The sequence below is a fragment of the Carassius auratus genome, chromosome 8, assembly GCF_003368295.1.
Source record: "Carassius auratus strain Wakin chromosome 8, ASM336829v1, whole genome shotgun sequence".
Taxonomy (NCBI): domain Eukaryota; kingdom Metazoa; phylum Chordata; class Actinopteri; order Cypriniformes; family Cyprinidae; genus Carassius; species Carassius auratus.
The window spans coordinates 21437953-21455369 of NC_039250.1; the positions used below are offsets into that span (position 1 = coordinate 21437953).

General features: G+C 38.0%; 1 protein-coding gene across 1 annotated transcript; it reads right to left on the minus strand.

Moving 5' to 3' along the window:
* Positions 1 to 4926: 4926 nt before the first annotated feature.
* On the minus strand, positions 4927 to 12000 carry LOC113107608 (G-protein coupled receptor 61-like). Its single transcript, XM_026270233.1, has 2 exons — positions 11507 to 12000; positions 4927 to 6613 (listed from the first exon to the last, which is right to left on the minus strand). Exon 2 carries the CDS (start codon positions 6393 to 6395, stop codon positions 4992 to 4994), a length of 1404 nt encoding a protein of 467 aa, XP_026126018.1. The 5' UTR covers positions 6396 to 6613; positions 11507 to 12000; the 3' UTR covers positions 4927 to 4991.
* Between the last annotated feature and the right edge of the window lie 5417 nt (positions 12001 to 17417).

The following is a 17417-nucleotide window of genomic DNA, read 5'->3' on the forward strand; positions in this document are numbered from 1 at the left end:
CAATTAAAATAGCCTACCGGAGTAGCGTTATCAAAACAAATTGAAACGATTTGAAAATATGGAAGATGTTCATATAAGCTTGTTTCGTTTTTAAACATTATTTTAAGCAATCGGTTAATTAATGATTCGCTGATAACCCACAAAAATGCACTTGTCGCTACTTATGCTGCAGAATGAATCACTGAACGAATCAGTGAATCTTTTAACGGCATGATTCAAGATTCGACTCACCTGAAATTCAAAATCGAATTTATGTATTCATTTATTTTATAAACCTTGTGTGTGTGTGTGTGTGTGTTAAGAAATGCTTCCAAGAGTTTAGGCCTTTGGAACAAACGAAGGCCATATAATAGCTTTGCATAACATTTTGATTATTTAGGATAGCTTCAATATGAGCATTTTTAAATACAAACTGCCATGTCATCTCAGTGCATGTTTACAGACAGAGATACAAACTTATGCATTGTTGTTTTGTAAAGTGATGCAGCAGGTTATGATTAGGGCCTTTTGCTCATGAATGCACTCCCTAGCCAGAGAAATGTCACAGAGGATAAGTTACCATGGAAACACCAAGTCCCACAGTGGTTGAGAATAAAGCCTGTGTTCCTCCACTGAATCACGGTCGAGCTGGGTTTGTTTAGTTGCACTGTGGATCTCGGACTTAAGAACAGGAATGTTCCTTACCTGCCATCAAGAGCAATATACGGGTACTTTCACACAGTGGCAGGTCCCAAAATTAGCTGAATTATTTTAAACAGTAACACTTTTAATTGGCGGATCCCTGAATTAATCCTTAACCCCTGCATAAGATCACATGAATCCAGGCTTTATTGATTATTTGTTGATTATCATCTGATGCCATCTGTTTAGTTTATCTCTGGAATTTATAATGTCCCAATATTATGATCTAGATGCATGCAGATTTTTAACATTTAAAACTCCCATTGCTTCTAATATTGATTAATCAAAGCATAAATTTTGATAATATAGCAAACAATGGTTAGAAACCTTGATTCATTTTTCATAGAGATTTAAAAGCAGTTTATTTGGATTGTAATGAAGTCATTATCTTTTGTGAATCTAAAACAGCTACTGAAAACTGTCTGAGTTAAGCGGACGCACAGACTGATCTCTAATCAGCGGCGAGGAGAGCCTCCCCCAGTGCTGCAGATGACTTCACAGAGCTCTCAACACCTTCATCTCTCAGCAGAGCTAGAAGGTCAGCTTGTTTGAACTTCACCACTAGGGGCCTCCCTCTTACTTACCAAACATCAAAGTACACTGATGTGAGTCGCACTGATGTGTGTATGTGTACATGAGTGTGTGTCTACGTCTGTTTGTGTGTGCATGTTCGTAAATATGTGAATATATATATATATATATATCCTGTAGGTGAATGTGTGGGGAGGAGAAGAGAGAGAACAACACAATGTGAATAGGAAATATTTTCATCAGTAGCACTGTATTTGATATAAATGGAATTTGCCGTCTTATTAAAGGGATTCTCCGCCCCAAAATTCAAATTTTTGTCATTAATCAGTTACCCCCATGTCGCTCCAAACCAGTAAAAGCTTTTTTTCATCTTCGGAACTCAATTTAAGATATTTGTGGATGAAAACTGGGAGGCTTGTGACTGTCCCATAGACTGCCAAGTAAATTACACTGTCAAGTTCCAGAAAAGTATGAAAGACCATCTGCCATCAATGGTTCAACTGTAACGTTATAAAGCGACAAGAATACTTTTTGTACATGAAGAAAACAAAAATAACAACTTTATTCAAAAAATGTGTCTCCTCTGTGTCTCTACGCATCACCGTAGCGCCTTTTTGGAGAACATAATCTGTATGCAATCAGCATACGTTCTTCTGTGTGAGCCGTGCTGCACGGATGCACGGTTTTCATTCAAATCAATGGGTAAATACCCATAGAAAAAGTATCCTTGTGTCATATCTGACACGGAATAGCTTACATGGATGTTCTCCAAAATGGCCATATGGTGATGCGGAGAGACAAAGAGGAGACGCATTGTTGAATAAAGTCGTTATTTATGTTTTCTTTGAGTACAAAAAGTATTCTTGTCACTTGATAAAATTCAGATTGAACCACTGATGGCAGATGGAGTATTCTGACGATGTCTTTCATACTTTTCTGGACTTTGAAATTGTAACTTACTTGGCAGTTTATGGGACAGTCACAAGCCTCCCAGTTTTCATCCAAAATATAGTAAATTGTGTCCTGAATTGAAATTGTCATTTTGGGGTGGAGTATCCCTTTAAATGATGGTTTGTTATATTGAGTCACTTTCTGTCAAGATATGTTTACTGAATTATTTCGAGATGTCCTTCAAGCCAGTTATTAAGAGTTGAAGAGCATACATGTTATAATTGTATCTTTACCATTCATGCAGGCAGAAGTCTAGGAGGTGAATAAATTTGTTTTAATTATAATTTATGTTAATAATAAAAAAAAAAAAAAAAAAAAAAAATCTAAGACATTTAGAATTATAAATTATATACACTACTGTTCAAAAAACCTGGGGTCTGTAAGGGTTTATTTTATTTAAATCTAAAACAGCAAATGTGAAAAATCATTATAATTTAAAATAAATACTTTTCTATTTTATCATATTTTAAAATGTTTAGTCACGTGAGTAACTTCAGTGTCACATGATCCTTCAGAAATAATTTTAATATTTTATTATTCGTTATTATATGTTGAAAACTGCTGTACTTCACAATATTTTTATGTAAACCCTGATACCATTCTTTTAGGATTCAAGTTCAAAATAACAAAATTTATTATAAACAATATAATAAAAGTTGTTGATGTTTTTGTTCATATTTTAGATGCTTTGTTACTTTTTTTACCCAGTATACTTCTTTCCTCTTGATTTTAACGAAATAGCACTAATGTCATTACAATGGAAAATTAGAAACCGTGTCTTTAATGCCTTTCATCTCAAACGCTCAAAATAGCAACCACCAAAATAGCAACCACCGAATTTGGTTATATGGAAATTAACTTTACTTATTTTTGTATGCTGCTCATTCTGCTTATGGCTAAACATAGCAGGGCACACAGTCACTGACACAGGAACGCATGCTAGGTTTACCTGTAAACAAACAGCCATTGACATCTAGATGAGTCTTGTCTGTATCACAAGAACAATAAAGAAACAAAAACCTTTTTTTAATAATGCAAAGGTTGTTTAGAATATTATCTTGTTGTTATAAACTTTTTTCATTCCTAAAAATATTACCATGCATGTCCAAAAGATTAAACAGTCTGTACAGCTACTTTAATATTTTGATTATATAAAATAAGGAATATGTGTATCTGTATCTTATCTTAAACTAATTTTAAGACATTTTGCATAAACTGTTCTGTTTTTGAACTGGCTGATATCTCTGTCTGGACTTTTTATGGTCCCTGCAGTGAGGAGAGAGAAATTAAGTCCCATCATTTTCTACCAATATTTGAGAACTCAGCTGATGATTCAGATCTGATGTGAAACTTGCTAATGAGTGAAACAACGCAGGTGTAGTAGGTGTATGTAAGAAATGAAAAAATTATAATAATAGCAGTGTTGCCAGAGTTGGGAGTGGGTGGAGAATACTAAATCTAAAAGGACATCTGTAGTGGCACATGTTTGCAGCTGACCCGATTGTTAACCTTTTGTCAGAGACTATCTGATTGTCCCTCGCCATGTTGTGGATCAGGTGCTTGAGCAAACCCAAGGCCCCGAGGTGGAAGCCGCCATCTTCATGTCACAAGTTCTGGAAAATGTGACTGAATAAACCAACACAGATTTGACTCTCTGTAAACACACTTCACCTTTTTTTTCCAATCTGAGATTATCTCTTTATGGATGATAAGCAAGGCTTGCTGCATGAATGTGCACCTTGATAAATGTTCAGAACTTTTTACAATTTGGGAATTTATCACGTTCTGCTAGGGTTGTTCTTTTACATATCCTTCAATGTTCAAATGACCTGAATAACACAACTCGGCGTGTAAACTTTTTTTGGATTGGAGTATACTGTTCAATACTTTGGGGAAATAGGAAGAAATTAATACTTTTATCTAACAAAGATGCATTAAATTGTCAGTAAAGACATTTATGATGTTACAGAATAAAATTCTATTTCAAATAAATGTTATTTTAACTTTGCAATCAAGGAATCCTGAAAGCAAATGTTTCTACAAAAACATTGTTTTCAACATGAAATCAAATAATCACTTGGTGCTCATCACATAAATAAATCACAGGAATAAATTATATTTTAAAAATATATAAAATTATATATATTACAAAATATTTCAATATATATATTCTGTAATATTAATGAAATTAATAAAAATGTTAATGTCCCCAAACTTTTAAACAGTACTATTGATAGAAAGGATGAAAGCCCTTGTACACCACAACATCCACAGACTATATGTGTTTCAATGTTTTAATTCATTTTTGAAGAAAAAACAAAATATTCAAAATATGACAGCCATAATTTTACGGCAACTAAAGAATTAAAATCTACCCACCACACAAAATACCTTGCTTCAATATTAGTGCATGCTCCAAATTTTGTTGGTACAATAATATTTAGTTATTAACCAATTTTATACTAATTTGTTGTCTGAATTAACATTAGGAGCATTAAAAGTTTGTAACATTGACCACTTGCGGTTCATACCGCTTTTTGAATACAGATTCGACGTCACAATGTTGCTTCCGTGTTACATTGTTCGGACAAATGTTGCTGAATCTATATAAATAAGTTTCTGTCTAGTGGTAATGTGTTGAAATGAGGTAATTTCATCAGTCCAACATATCTTCTCTAATGAAAAAAATATGTTTGGGTATGACAGAAACCAACCAAAAATTTTAAACAAGCTATATACAAACTTGTCGGCAGAGTATAAAAAGATCCTGTGGTAAAACAGAGAAACAATATATGATACATTAAATATAGATGTCACATCTGAAAATATCAACCTTGCATTTCCGATTTTGTCTTGATACAATTGTCTGATATATTAAGGTCGTTCATGTGTTGGTGCTCTATGAACTCCGAGGTCTCCTCCATGATCTGGCCAGGAATGTGGAAGTCAACAGATGGCTGGTGGAGCTCGGTGGAGAGAGGATTGTCCTCCTCCTGTTGAGGGATGGAGATGCTTTGGGAATTCCTTGGCCGCATACCTGTGCCCTGAAGAAACTGGAGAAAGTTCTCCTCGATAGAAGCCTCTCGACTGGGCAGCTGTTCTTCTTCACCAGGATGCCCCCACTTAAAAACGAAGGCCAGGTTTCTGGCCAGCTCTTCCCTGATCTGCCGATTCAGAAAGCCGTAGAAAAAAGGATTGGAGGTGAAGCAGAAGTACCCGATCCAAGTGAAGACGTCCTCCAGCTGGGCCATGCGTGCGAGGGATTCGTGAGAGGACGGCATGACGGCGCAGTACAGGTGGAAGGAGAAATAAGGCAGCCAGCACCCAAGGAACTGACCTCCTACAGCGACTAGGACCACCGCAGCCTTGCCCCCGCTGAAAGTCCTCTGGGGGGTGGTTCGAGCTCCGCTGAGGCTGGCCGCCATGCTGGAGTAGCTGCTCAGAGATTCAGAGCGCGGCCTGGGAGTCTCCATCCAAGTGGGGACTGGCCCTTGCTGCATGGCGGCAACCCTGGCCACCTTAAACATGTTGCAGTACACCACAAAGATGATGAGGACAGGACATAGGAAGTACATCAGGGTAAAAAGGACCATGAATACCAGTCGTTGGGGCCCTTCCTCCATCCAGTAAAGCGAGCAGCACTTTGGTTCAACGATTTTCCCCATAACTTTCCCCACAGCCATTCCCGGCTCCTCTGTATCGAGCGCCCAGCCGAGTAAAGGAAACGCGGACATGAGGATGGCTTTGATCCATATTCCAATCAGAACTGAAACCACCAACCCTACAGTCATTTTCACCTCATAGCGCATGGGATGAACGACGTAGTAGTATCTCTCAACATTGATGGCTGAGATAGTGAGGATAGCAGCACTGATCAGTCCCACGCTCAGACACAAGTAACCCTGACAAAGAGCCTTGTTGAAAAAGCCCTGACCTGACAGCATACCCAGAGGCATTAACACCAGGGCCGCGATGAGATCCACCAGGCAGAGATGGAAGACGAACACAAATTTACGTAGTCGCGGCGTTCTGGCGATGACTGTCATTACGGCTAAGTTGCCCACTATAGCTAGTACGTCCATCAGGAGCATGGTGCACAGGCCGAGCGTCTGCAAGAGGTGTCCATCTCTGGGCTCACTCAGTCCTGAGGCGCTAGGCTGGGTTGTGTTTGGACGCCAAGAGGTGGTGTGGGTGATGTTCCACGTTGTGTTGAAGGCGGCTGTATGCTCCATGAGAGGATGGAATGAGAATTGTGGGCGGAGGTGATTCTCATGGGACTATCACCCATTCTCCCCTGCTGAAGAGTGGCATCCAGCAGTACCGTTCAATGGGGGAGTTCTGTCGGCGTTACGACATGCTGGTAGAGGTCGGACTTCAAATATTCTCCTCTGAAATCCCTGGAACTCGACTGTGCTCTAAGTCCAGCAGCACCAAATGAGACATGATGGGACTGTGAAGAGAGACAATAATGTTAGCAAACAACTTTTAAGGATAAAAATACTGACTTTGCAATTAATCGCGATATTCATTTAAACAAACTTGATATCTATTCTTAAAATCCTAATATGGTCACCAAGACAAAATAAATTATATTTTACTCAAGTTTGCAGTCCTAATTGAATGTGGTACAATGTGTGTTTCTATTGAGTCCTGACAGGCTGCCAGTAATAACAATCCAGTTCACAAACTGTTTCAGTTTAGCGGATCAAAAAACTAGTGTAGTCCAATTCTCAAACAACTGACTCTCATTATCTGGTCTAGGTTTGGGTGATGTGCCAAAATATTATTTCATGATATGAGTAATTTTATTTCACGGTAACAATATATATCATGACATAATTATTTGATCATATTTTTTTGATATCATAGAAAGGTCATAATTCTTGTTACCAGTGAAAACCTCACAAAAAAACTACTACTAGCCAGTTATTTTTTTTTTAAACAAGCTCACTGAAGATTAAATAAGAATAAGAAAATAATTACAAGCAATAGCACCAAAAAACTACAGTTTCTTCTGATCAAAGCAACAAAAGTGATTTAGTCAAGAGCAGTGAGAGTCTTTCTCGGTTTTGTTGTTTTGTTAACATGCATGACAGACAGCAGGAATATTAGACTACTGTCACTTTAAGAGCTGCCTAGATTGAATATAGTGTTAAACATGTGTTTTCTTTCTCAGTTTGCTTCCACTTAAGACCTAAATTTTGTTTGTGTTTATGGGGATACTTTACAAAGACAGGCATTTTGACCTACAAGTGTGTGTATTTAACCTTTCCAAGGCCTATAAAGTGGTAAAAATAAGCACTGTATACTGCAAAATGAGTTCTCTTTCGCGGCTGATTGCATTTCAGTGGTTTAAGATCACTTGTTTTATGACTGTAATGCTTAAAAACACATGCAAACTACAAGTTTTCATGCCAACGTAGCACAGCAACATCACTTGATGGTGTAATCGTGACTGAGACGATAGTCCAAAATCTCTAATGACTGACAAATTTCTACCAGTCAGTTGTGTCTTCCGGTATATCACCCACCCAATAGCAGGTCATTTAAATCAATCATTCAAAAAAATAATAACAATTAAGAGTTAATGTTTGAATCAGTCTGAAGGATCCTTCATTAAATTTACTTACTGAATGCATTATAGCAGTTATTAAATCAGCAATAAGGTATCCTTGCAAGTTACTGCATTTTCATACATTCATATGTAAATAAAATGGATTATTATAACTTCTTAACCTTAATTTAAACAGGAAGACACATTGAGGTTAAAACCTCTTTTACTAAAATATATGCCCAAATGGAATTGGAAATTGGAATCAAGTCAAAATGAATCAAAATTATGATTCGGAATCAAATTCAATAATGAAATCTACACATGGCGTCGGATAGGGGACCTGGAGGTCTACCTTCGACCCGAGTTTGGTGGGGTTCAGCCAAAGCACCCTTTAAAGCTCTTTACACTGTTGGCAATCATGTGCTCTGTGTTTATGGTCATGACCTCACCTTGCACACTAATTCACATGCATCATTTCTCAAATTTACAATATCATATTTTACTGTAAAAACACTGGACCAGCTTTGTTTCTCCACATCCTCAATCCATCCAGTTTTTCTCTGAGGGCACAAACTCTCCCTTGTGATACAATGTGGTCAGTGTTGTGACAAGCTCAAAAGCATCTCTAATTCAGCTATAAACTGTTGTTTTAGGACATCTCTGTGTTTTCTGCCCGAGGCTTGTGACTACAATGATCTCATGGTTTACTGATTGATTGTAGTAGTGAAGGCTGTACCTAGAAGATCTCAAAGCAGTTAGAGCTACAGTGGCATGATTATCCACATGACTATGATGAGCTTGATTGTGATGATAATAATGATAACGTTTACCCTTCTTCTTCATCATAAGATTTCCGTGCTTTAGAATGTTTTTTTTATTTTTTATAAGTTAGCATTAAAAAAATCCAAAGCTCAAAATAGTAGGGTATTTGGAGTTAAAGGGATAGTTCATCCAAAATAAAAAATTCTGCCACCCTTGTGTTGTTCCATTTCTATATGACTTACTTTCTTCTGTGGAACACATAAAGATATTTTGAAGATTATTTCAACTGTTTTTGTCAGCTGGACCCCATTGGCATTCATTGTATGGACAGAAATACAGAGACATGTTTCCACAAAACAATCATACAGGTTTTGAACAAAATGAGTAAATATAAATACAAAGTGAAAAAAGGTGAAAAAAAGCTCTGAACATCATTCACAGGATAATAATGACTAAACATACTTTCAAAGAATGAAAAAACTACTTTTAGATCTGATGAAGGGGCTCAATGACACAATAGTTATTGGTCAACTCAATACATTTCCAGGTAACCTCTTGTGATGTTTACATAACTAGGCCAGAACCATTAGGATACCACTAGGCTGGGATTTTAGTTGTGCTAGGCAATCCAGCACTGTTAAAAGTGAATACAGGAAGTTTTACCTTAAAGGTGAAGTGTAATTTGTGGTTAAAATACTTCCTTCTGTCACAGTTAAATGTGCATAAACTTTCACAAAAGGTTCTTTCACAAAATAGACTGCATTTACATGCACAGTTATAATTGAGCTGCAGTAAGCTTTCGAGTGTACTGTCCATGACAGAAAGCTAATACATTTTTTGAAGGATTAACACACATGAAGCATACTCTTTGTCTTTCTGAGCAAGCACGCACTTCCAAAGTTAGATAGTTCACCTAAATATGCAAATTGTTCATACAGTGTATTATTCACCCTCATGTCGTTTCTAACCTGTAGGACTGACTTTCTTCTGTGGAACAAGATTAGAGTTTTCTCTTTTTTTATACAATGTAAACAAAACAGTTTGGTGACCAACATTCTCCAGAATATCTTCTTTTATGTTACTCAAAACAAAGAAAGTCATACAGGAATGAAATGACATTAACATGAGTAAGCGATGGCAGAATTGTAATTTTTGGGGTGAACTATCTCTTGTAGTCATATTAACATGTTTACACCACCATTCAGTGGTTTGTGGTTGGTATGACTGTTTGATGTTTCTAAAGTCTCTTTGCTCACCTAGGCTGCATCAATCTGATCAAGATAAAACAAAAACAGTAATGTGAATTATTATTAAAATGTAAAATATTTTGTAATGCTATTTCTGTGATTGCACAGCTGAATTTTCAGAAGCCATTATTCCAGTCTTCAGTGTCACATGATCCTTCAAAAATCATTCTAATACTGTATGCTGATTTGGTATTGAAGAAACACTTCTTATTATTATACATTTTGAGAACTGTGCTTCTTAATTTTTTTTGTGGAAACTGTGATACTTTTCCCCAGAATGTTTGATGAATAAAAAATAAATTTTAAAAAAAGCATTTATTTGAAATATAAATGTTTTTACAGTGACTTCTATAAACATTATTGCATTATTGCATCTTTTCTTAAAAATTCATATATTACTAATCCTAACTAGACAAAGCAGACCTACGATCACACTATCTAGACCTAACTAAACAAATATCAGATCCATAAGGTTTCCGTCAAACTGAATTATTTACAAGAAATTTTAAAAAGACAACTCAGTTGTTTGAACTTTTAAAATGAATATAAACTATTTTTTTATTTGAGACTTTCGACCACCTGGACACAAACGGTAGTGGTGCACACTTTACATGTAAGGACCCATTTCTACATTTGTGATTTAAAAAGTCACTTTCATTGGCAGAGCCTAATGTATTCCAGTCGAGTCATATTAAATATAATAGGCTATTTGAATAATAAAACCAACTATTTAAGATTTTTAAGTTCTTACAAGCTTTGATTTTGGTTTACGGTCACTATAGCTCCATACTGAGCACTACCGAGAAATACTAATTCATTATGTCAAGATCTGTGATCTAGAAACCTACATATCCAATACCCATGTCATGCCATACTGTAAATTATCAACATGAAAAACATTTCTATGCAAGTTTGCAATCATCAGCCTGTGAGGATTCTAATGTTCATGCACATGATGAGAAACAGTTTCTGGGGGTTTCATTTGTGGGTTTGATTAATTTTAGGGGGTTAAAAACAACCTGTGCTTTCTATAGGAAAGGAGTGGGATTAGCGTTCATGCTCATAAATGCATCTGCAGGGCCAAGATGAAGACAGCAAATGCATTTTAAAACGGTCGACTTTCTGTGAACCCTCCTGTACTTTGTGAGACAAAAATCGGCAAGCAACTGACAATCTCAGGGGCTGCCAACTGAGAAACATATGACCCTGTAATATGCACATGACTCAGTATTTACAGCGATGAAAACTAGCTCTGTTGTTCAAAAACCTCGTGTTTTCCCCCTCTCTTCTTCTTCTTCTTCTCCTTTCCTCCCTCAGGGTGACCAGTGCTTGCACTTTACAACTAATAGCCCACACTTCTAAACATGATGTCTGCTGTCATCACCTAAATAATCCACTATCACCCCAACGACCGCCCAGTTCATTGTCTGCTTCCAAACAGTTCCCATAATCCCCTGAGGTGAGCTGATTCAGTGCTACATTACACATATGTCATGTATGTCAACACCTTCATTCAAGGCAACCTCTGGTTTATAATCTACAAAAAATATACAAACAGCTATTCCTCCATGTCACTGCCTGGTGATGGAGCCTACAAAGCAAGACCAGAGAAACGTCTTACTGCAAGAGCGAGATCTTGAAACCCATTTCCAACTCATCCGTCTGGAAATTCTACAACATATGCATGTCTTCTAGGATGCACAAGTTTAAGCAGGCGTCGGTGTGAGGTATGGAGTTAAAGGAACCGTAGCTCCATGAGATGTAGATGGGGAGAACGTACCTGTAGTGGAGAGGTCCAGCAGCGAGGATCTCCTCTTCAGCTTCCAGGGTTAGTGTCGCGCGACAGGGAGAGAGGGATAAAAAGAGGGGGAGAGAGAGCGAGCGAGAAAGCGAGAGAGAGATACCCAATACCCCTCCTCACCTGGCCCTTTCATCTCTCCGCCCCTCACCCTTTCACCCGCCCACACACATGTTCACACACACACATTCACACAAACACACACAGAGAGAGAGATATCGCCCCCTCCCCCGTCAGCGATGCTTCAGGCAGGCGGCTGGTCCAGGTGGTCAGGCTGATGTTCACGCTGCCGAGAAGACGGAAAGATAACAAAAAAGCGGTCTCTCTTTAGGCGGTGATGTATGAAACCCACTCTCGCCCCTTTTCCGACACACACACATCCACACAAATACACATAAACATGTGCTCTCCCTCACATGCACACAGGGCAACTGCAGAGCAGAATGGAGAGGAGACAGGGATGCAGGCAGGCAACCCTCCTCGCTTCACCAGGTCCTAGTGCCCTCCCGTTCCTGATGCGTTCGTCTGAAGGCCCTGAGGCGCATACGCTCGCACACATGGGCTGCAGTGCCTTACGGTGTCACTTCGGGTTTCTGGGAGCCATGGGGTGTTGCTTTTTTCTCATTCAATCTCTTATTTGGGCTAGGGTTTATTCTATATGTCCAAACCGTTAAAAGCCCTCTCATGAGACCCTCATTATTGTTTTTTGTGGTTGCAAAATCTGCCAAAGGTGCAAAGGGACTGCGAGAAACACAAGAAATTATTCTAAAACCGGGTTTTGGAGGACATTGTGTGTCAAATGAAAATCAGTTCAATTAAAATGTATATTTAATATGAAGAGGAGTTAATAGGCCTTTTTTTTTTTAAATCAAACCGTTATTTGTTCTACAGAATATTGAAAGAATAGAATATATTACAAAAACATTTTAAATTAGTTTTTTTTTATTTGAGCATTTAGTTGAGGTATTTCATGCAGTGTGTCTAGGTAAAATAGCGTACCCATAATAGTGCATAAAAAAACATAATTAAAAAATATGCAGACATAAAATATCCATACAGTTTCTTTGTCAGCAAGATATATTTTTAAAAGTTCATTTTCTGACTCTATCTTAGGGTGTTCTGACATTTTAATTGTTGTCTTTAAATTTCAATTTCAGCAGGAATTTCCTCGTCAAATTATTGGGGCAAACATTAGTGTGCAGCAAATTTATGGCAGTTAAATCTTATTTGCATATGAGCGTACAGAAACATAGCAGCCATGTCTGTCTGAACGTTGCATTTCAGTAAGTGGTTCTATATACCTTTCTAGCACAGCTTTGCACAGGAATCATCTAGGATGCAAGATATTGTATAAAAATCACTAAAACAGCTACAAGCACAAAAGTGAGAGAAAACATTCAGCTGACACCACTGGACACGAAACTCTTGTCGCATATGGAGCTGTCTTAAATGAATGACTCGTGTATTTATTTCAGCAAACCGGACAAACTACAGCACCAAATAAACAAATACCTGATGCCTTGTTTTCCTCTTATTTATTAGCATCAGATAAACAATGCCTAACTTCTAACATAAGCTCAAAGTATCCACTGAAATCAAACTCACACTGAAGTTTTGGATAACACTCAAAGAAAAACTGGTTGCACTCTAATCTGCTTCTTTGTGATTTAAAGGTCCCGTTTTTTTGTGCTTTTTTTGAAGCTTTGATTGTGTTTACAGTGTGCAATATAACATGTGTTCATGTTTCACGTCGAAAAAAAACACAGTATTTTTCACACAATTCACCTATCTGTATACCGCTGTTTTCACTGTCATAAAAACGGGCTGATGACTTCCTTGTTCTACAAAGTCCCTCCTTCAGAAATACGTGACAAATTCTGATTGTGCCAGAGGTTCCTGTGTTGTGATTCGACAGCGTCTTAGCGCACGCGGCCCTCCTGGAAACCATAGACAGTCAAAGAAATGGACACAGCAACCCCATTGGTTTCAACGGAGACAAGTCAATTAGAAGCACGCACTTCCTGGGGGTCGGGCATACTGCGCAGACTCAAACTAAGCTTGATGACATAGATGTCATGTGAGCAACCTGTAAATCTTCTAAACGCTGTGCCAAGAGAAATCTGAATCACCCACTGAATCTTCCAGAGAAGGTGAGCGTGAACAGGAGCAAATTTTGGAAGGTATTCTGATGAATTATCTCCCTTGACTTAATGCCTCCACGTCCCCCCGATAGCCTCATAGACAGTAAAAGATTGCCTGCGAGCTTCTCCTCCTGTCCATACGGTAATTTCTCCACTGTGCGACAGAGAGTCGCAAGTTATGACGCAATCGTTAGCCTATTTTTTACAAAAACTGCTTCAACAGGACCATAACGTAAGATACAAGGTAATGAAGCTTTTATACATTTTCATGTTTCTTTAGAAATAATTAATGGACAAATGGAGTCTTTAAATGTTATTCGCTGTCAAAGTGACGCCAAAATGAATGGGATTCAATGGAATGCTAACAGCAGGTGGGGGTCCGCTAGCCAATGGCGGCGCCCAGGGGTACTTCAAAAAAATATGAAACCCTGCCCCCCTGCTGGAAACACGATTGGCCTAGTTTTGAGAAGCATGTGCTGGAGATGTACTTATATTCACAGGAGCGTTTTTACTGACGAGATGCACATGAAATCGCATTCGATTTTTTTGCACAGCCCTACCATCTAGTTAACAAAGCTAAACAGCGTTGCCCTTTGTGTAATAAGTTACAGAAACTGTTAAACGCAACAACTTAAATAATAAAATACACTTACCGGTTGTGATCCATAAACAACGCCTTCTCCAGACAAAGAGGGAACTGCTCCATCTTTCAGGAATAATCTTTGTGCTAAACTGATTGAGATTGAGAAAGCTGTCCTCAGCAAAATGTGCTGCACATAGTTTTACATGTGGATTATAATTTTCGGGAAACGAGTTAAACATAAATTGTAACCATTAATCTCCAAGTACAGCGTCCCTGGGAAGCCAAAACAAAGATGATTGGACTCTGAGATGAAAATAACAGCGTTTCGGCGACAAACGCAAACGCAACTCTTCCTCTTCTCCGTCGGAACGCAACAAGACCACGCCTGTGTATTTATTTTTGTGTATTCCTGTGGGCGGAGGTTAGTCAAAAAACTGTTTTAGTGACATCATTACTGCAGGAAATAGAGTGATGTAGTCAAAACAGGTCTTTTTTTTTGTAGGCGAATTCTGTTAAATAAAATATCTTGCTTGGCATTGAACTTTGAGCTTTAGAATTTTACAGATATTATTTATACTCTACCAACATCATTACACACTAACTAAAGTTTAAAACATGGAATCACAAAGAACAGGACCTTTAAGGCATTTCTTGCCTTTTCAAGACTTGAAATTTGGTCACATTAGTGACATTCTGGCAAAATTCCACAGACAAAAAAGTCCACTGTCTATTGTCAATAGCATGGTGTATGAAGCAGAACTTACAAAGAAGTGACTTTCAAATTTAGCAACTTTATATTGGGCAATGCACTGAAGCAATGTGACCAACTTAAACCTGTTTTTATTATTATTATTATTATTTATTTTTGCCATATTTATGCCTTTAGGACAGTAAGTGGACAGGAGATAGAGGGGGGGGATGGAATCTGGAAAGGTAAGCGAGCCAGGACTCAAACTTGGGATGCCCGAAGCACAAACGCGATACATGTCGGTGCGCTGCCTGTTTGTAATTTTTTAAATAAGTATCCTTATTTAAAAATAAATTTTGTTCTATAACAAAACTTAAACACTGTGTATAATTTACAAATCACATAAACTGACAATACTTCCGTAGCAATGACATTGTATAAAATCACATGGACTCATGTTCATGTGTGCTGAGGTATGACTGAGTAATTTATGAGTAAATGTCTCTTCAAGTAATGTTCACCGCAGTCCTTTACTAATAAATCAAAAACGGCTAATCTAAAAACCCATTAGAAATTCCCAAGGGAAGCCATTCTCTTCAGGGTTTTAGGGCTACAAACTTACAAACTGAATCGCTCTGTAGGACTGAACACTCTCTTTCTGTGAGAGTAAAACTCACCTAGAGAAGAAATTATAATAAAACTCTTATGAATAATTGATAGAATGATGAACAAGACTGCAGGACTTGCAATTAGACAATTTTAGTCTAGTCTCATTCATTTTTTAGTGCAAGAACCACATATATTTAGTTATTACAACACAAGGGTGAGTTCTTTTAAAGAAAACAAACATTTATGAGAACAATATGATTGTAATGTAAGCTTAGCTGAAAGAATGTATTGTTTTAGCTCCACTGCCATGTAAACAAAGCATATTGACAGACCAGCCCTGAGACATAGGGGGGTTGCAAGGCAACGCATTCAGGCACAGGAGACCCCTCTTTTGTAACTTTTTGCTCAAGGGAAAACACAGCCACAAGGGCTCAGAGATGTTGTTGGTTGATCAGGATCCACGACTAAAAGATGAGTCTAGATGCCAGGAATGAATGGCTTGATCACGTTTTCGGTGCACTGACACAAGTCTTCCTCGCTTTGTTTGCACACAACAAGTACAGCAGCTTACATGGGATCGCAGCACCGATTAATCAATAGATCATTAGCTAGACATCCAGAAAGACAGTTAGTGGGCTGACTGTCATTGAAGGGATTAATGGAATGGGAAAAGATAACAATAGGAGGGAAACAAGAACACTTGTATGTGAGTGAGGGCAGAGAAAGACAGCAGGCTGAAGGTGTTGGAAACGACAGAAATAGCATATACTTGCTCAACCCGGCAGCACCAATCACGGGAGAGGCAAAATACAATGGTCTCCATGACAACCCAGGAGACCAAAGACTCCAGGCTGCCTCTGAGCAATAACAGTCCAACCATCTCCCTGTGCAACCCACTGTATTTTTAGCACGTTGCTCCAAAAATAAATACATACAAACATAAACGCCCTGTATGAGGTATGACTCATCCTTGATATCTTTATTACCACCAATTGTTCGTGGCTGATGGTGATATTGCTGCAATTACAAATTTCTTCAAATGAAAAAGCACTCAATAATGATTTATGCACAAAGCATGTTTGATACCTGTCGAGATATTTAAAAATGGAATGGCAATTCATGCATTGTATTTGGCTGAAACAGCATACACATAATAATGCATAAAAATGATTATTAACATACATGGCAATGTGAGAATAAAAGGGATTACATTTTTTATCATAACAAACAATCTACAAGTCTAGATGTAACCATTTTTGTACAATAGAGTATCTTGACTGCAGGGGGCGCTCTTACATTAGAGAAATTGGGTAACGCAGCTCTGAAGGATTGTTAAAACACATTACAGTGCTTCTCATCTGTGCCACTATCAGACAATACAGGTGCATCTCAATAGATTCGTTTATTTCAGTAATTCAACTCAAAGTGTGAAACTATTGTGTTAAATAAATTCAATGCACACAGACTTAAGTAGTTTAAGTCTTTGTTGTTTTAAATTGAGATGATTGGCTCACATTCAACAAAAACCCACCAATTTCAACAAATTAGAATACTTCATAAGACCAATACAAAAAAACATTTTTTGTGAACTGTTGGCCTTCTGGAAAGTATGTTCATTTACTGTACATGTACTCAATACTTGGTAGGGGCTCCTTTTGCTTTAATTACTGCCTCGATTCGGGTTGGCATGGAGGTGATCAGTTTGTGGCACTGCTGAGGTGATATGGAAGCCAAGGTTTCTTTGACAGTGGCCTTCAGCTCATCTGCATTCTTTGGTCTCTTGTTTCTCATTTTCCTCTTGACAATTGCCCATAGATTCTCTATGGGGTTCAGGTCTGGTGAGTTTGCTGGCCAGTCAAGCACACCAACACC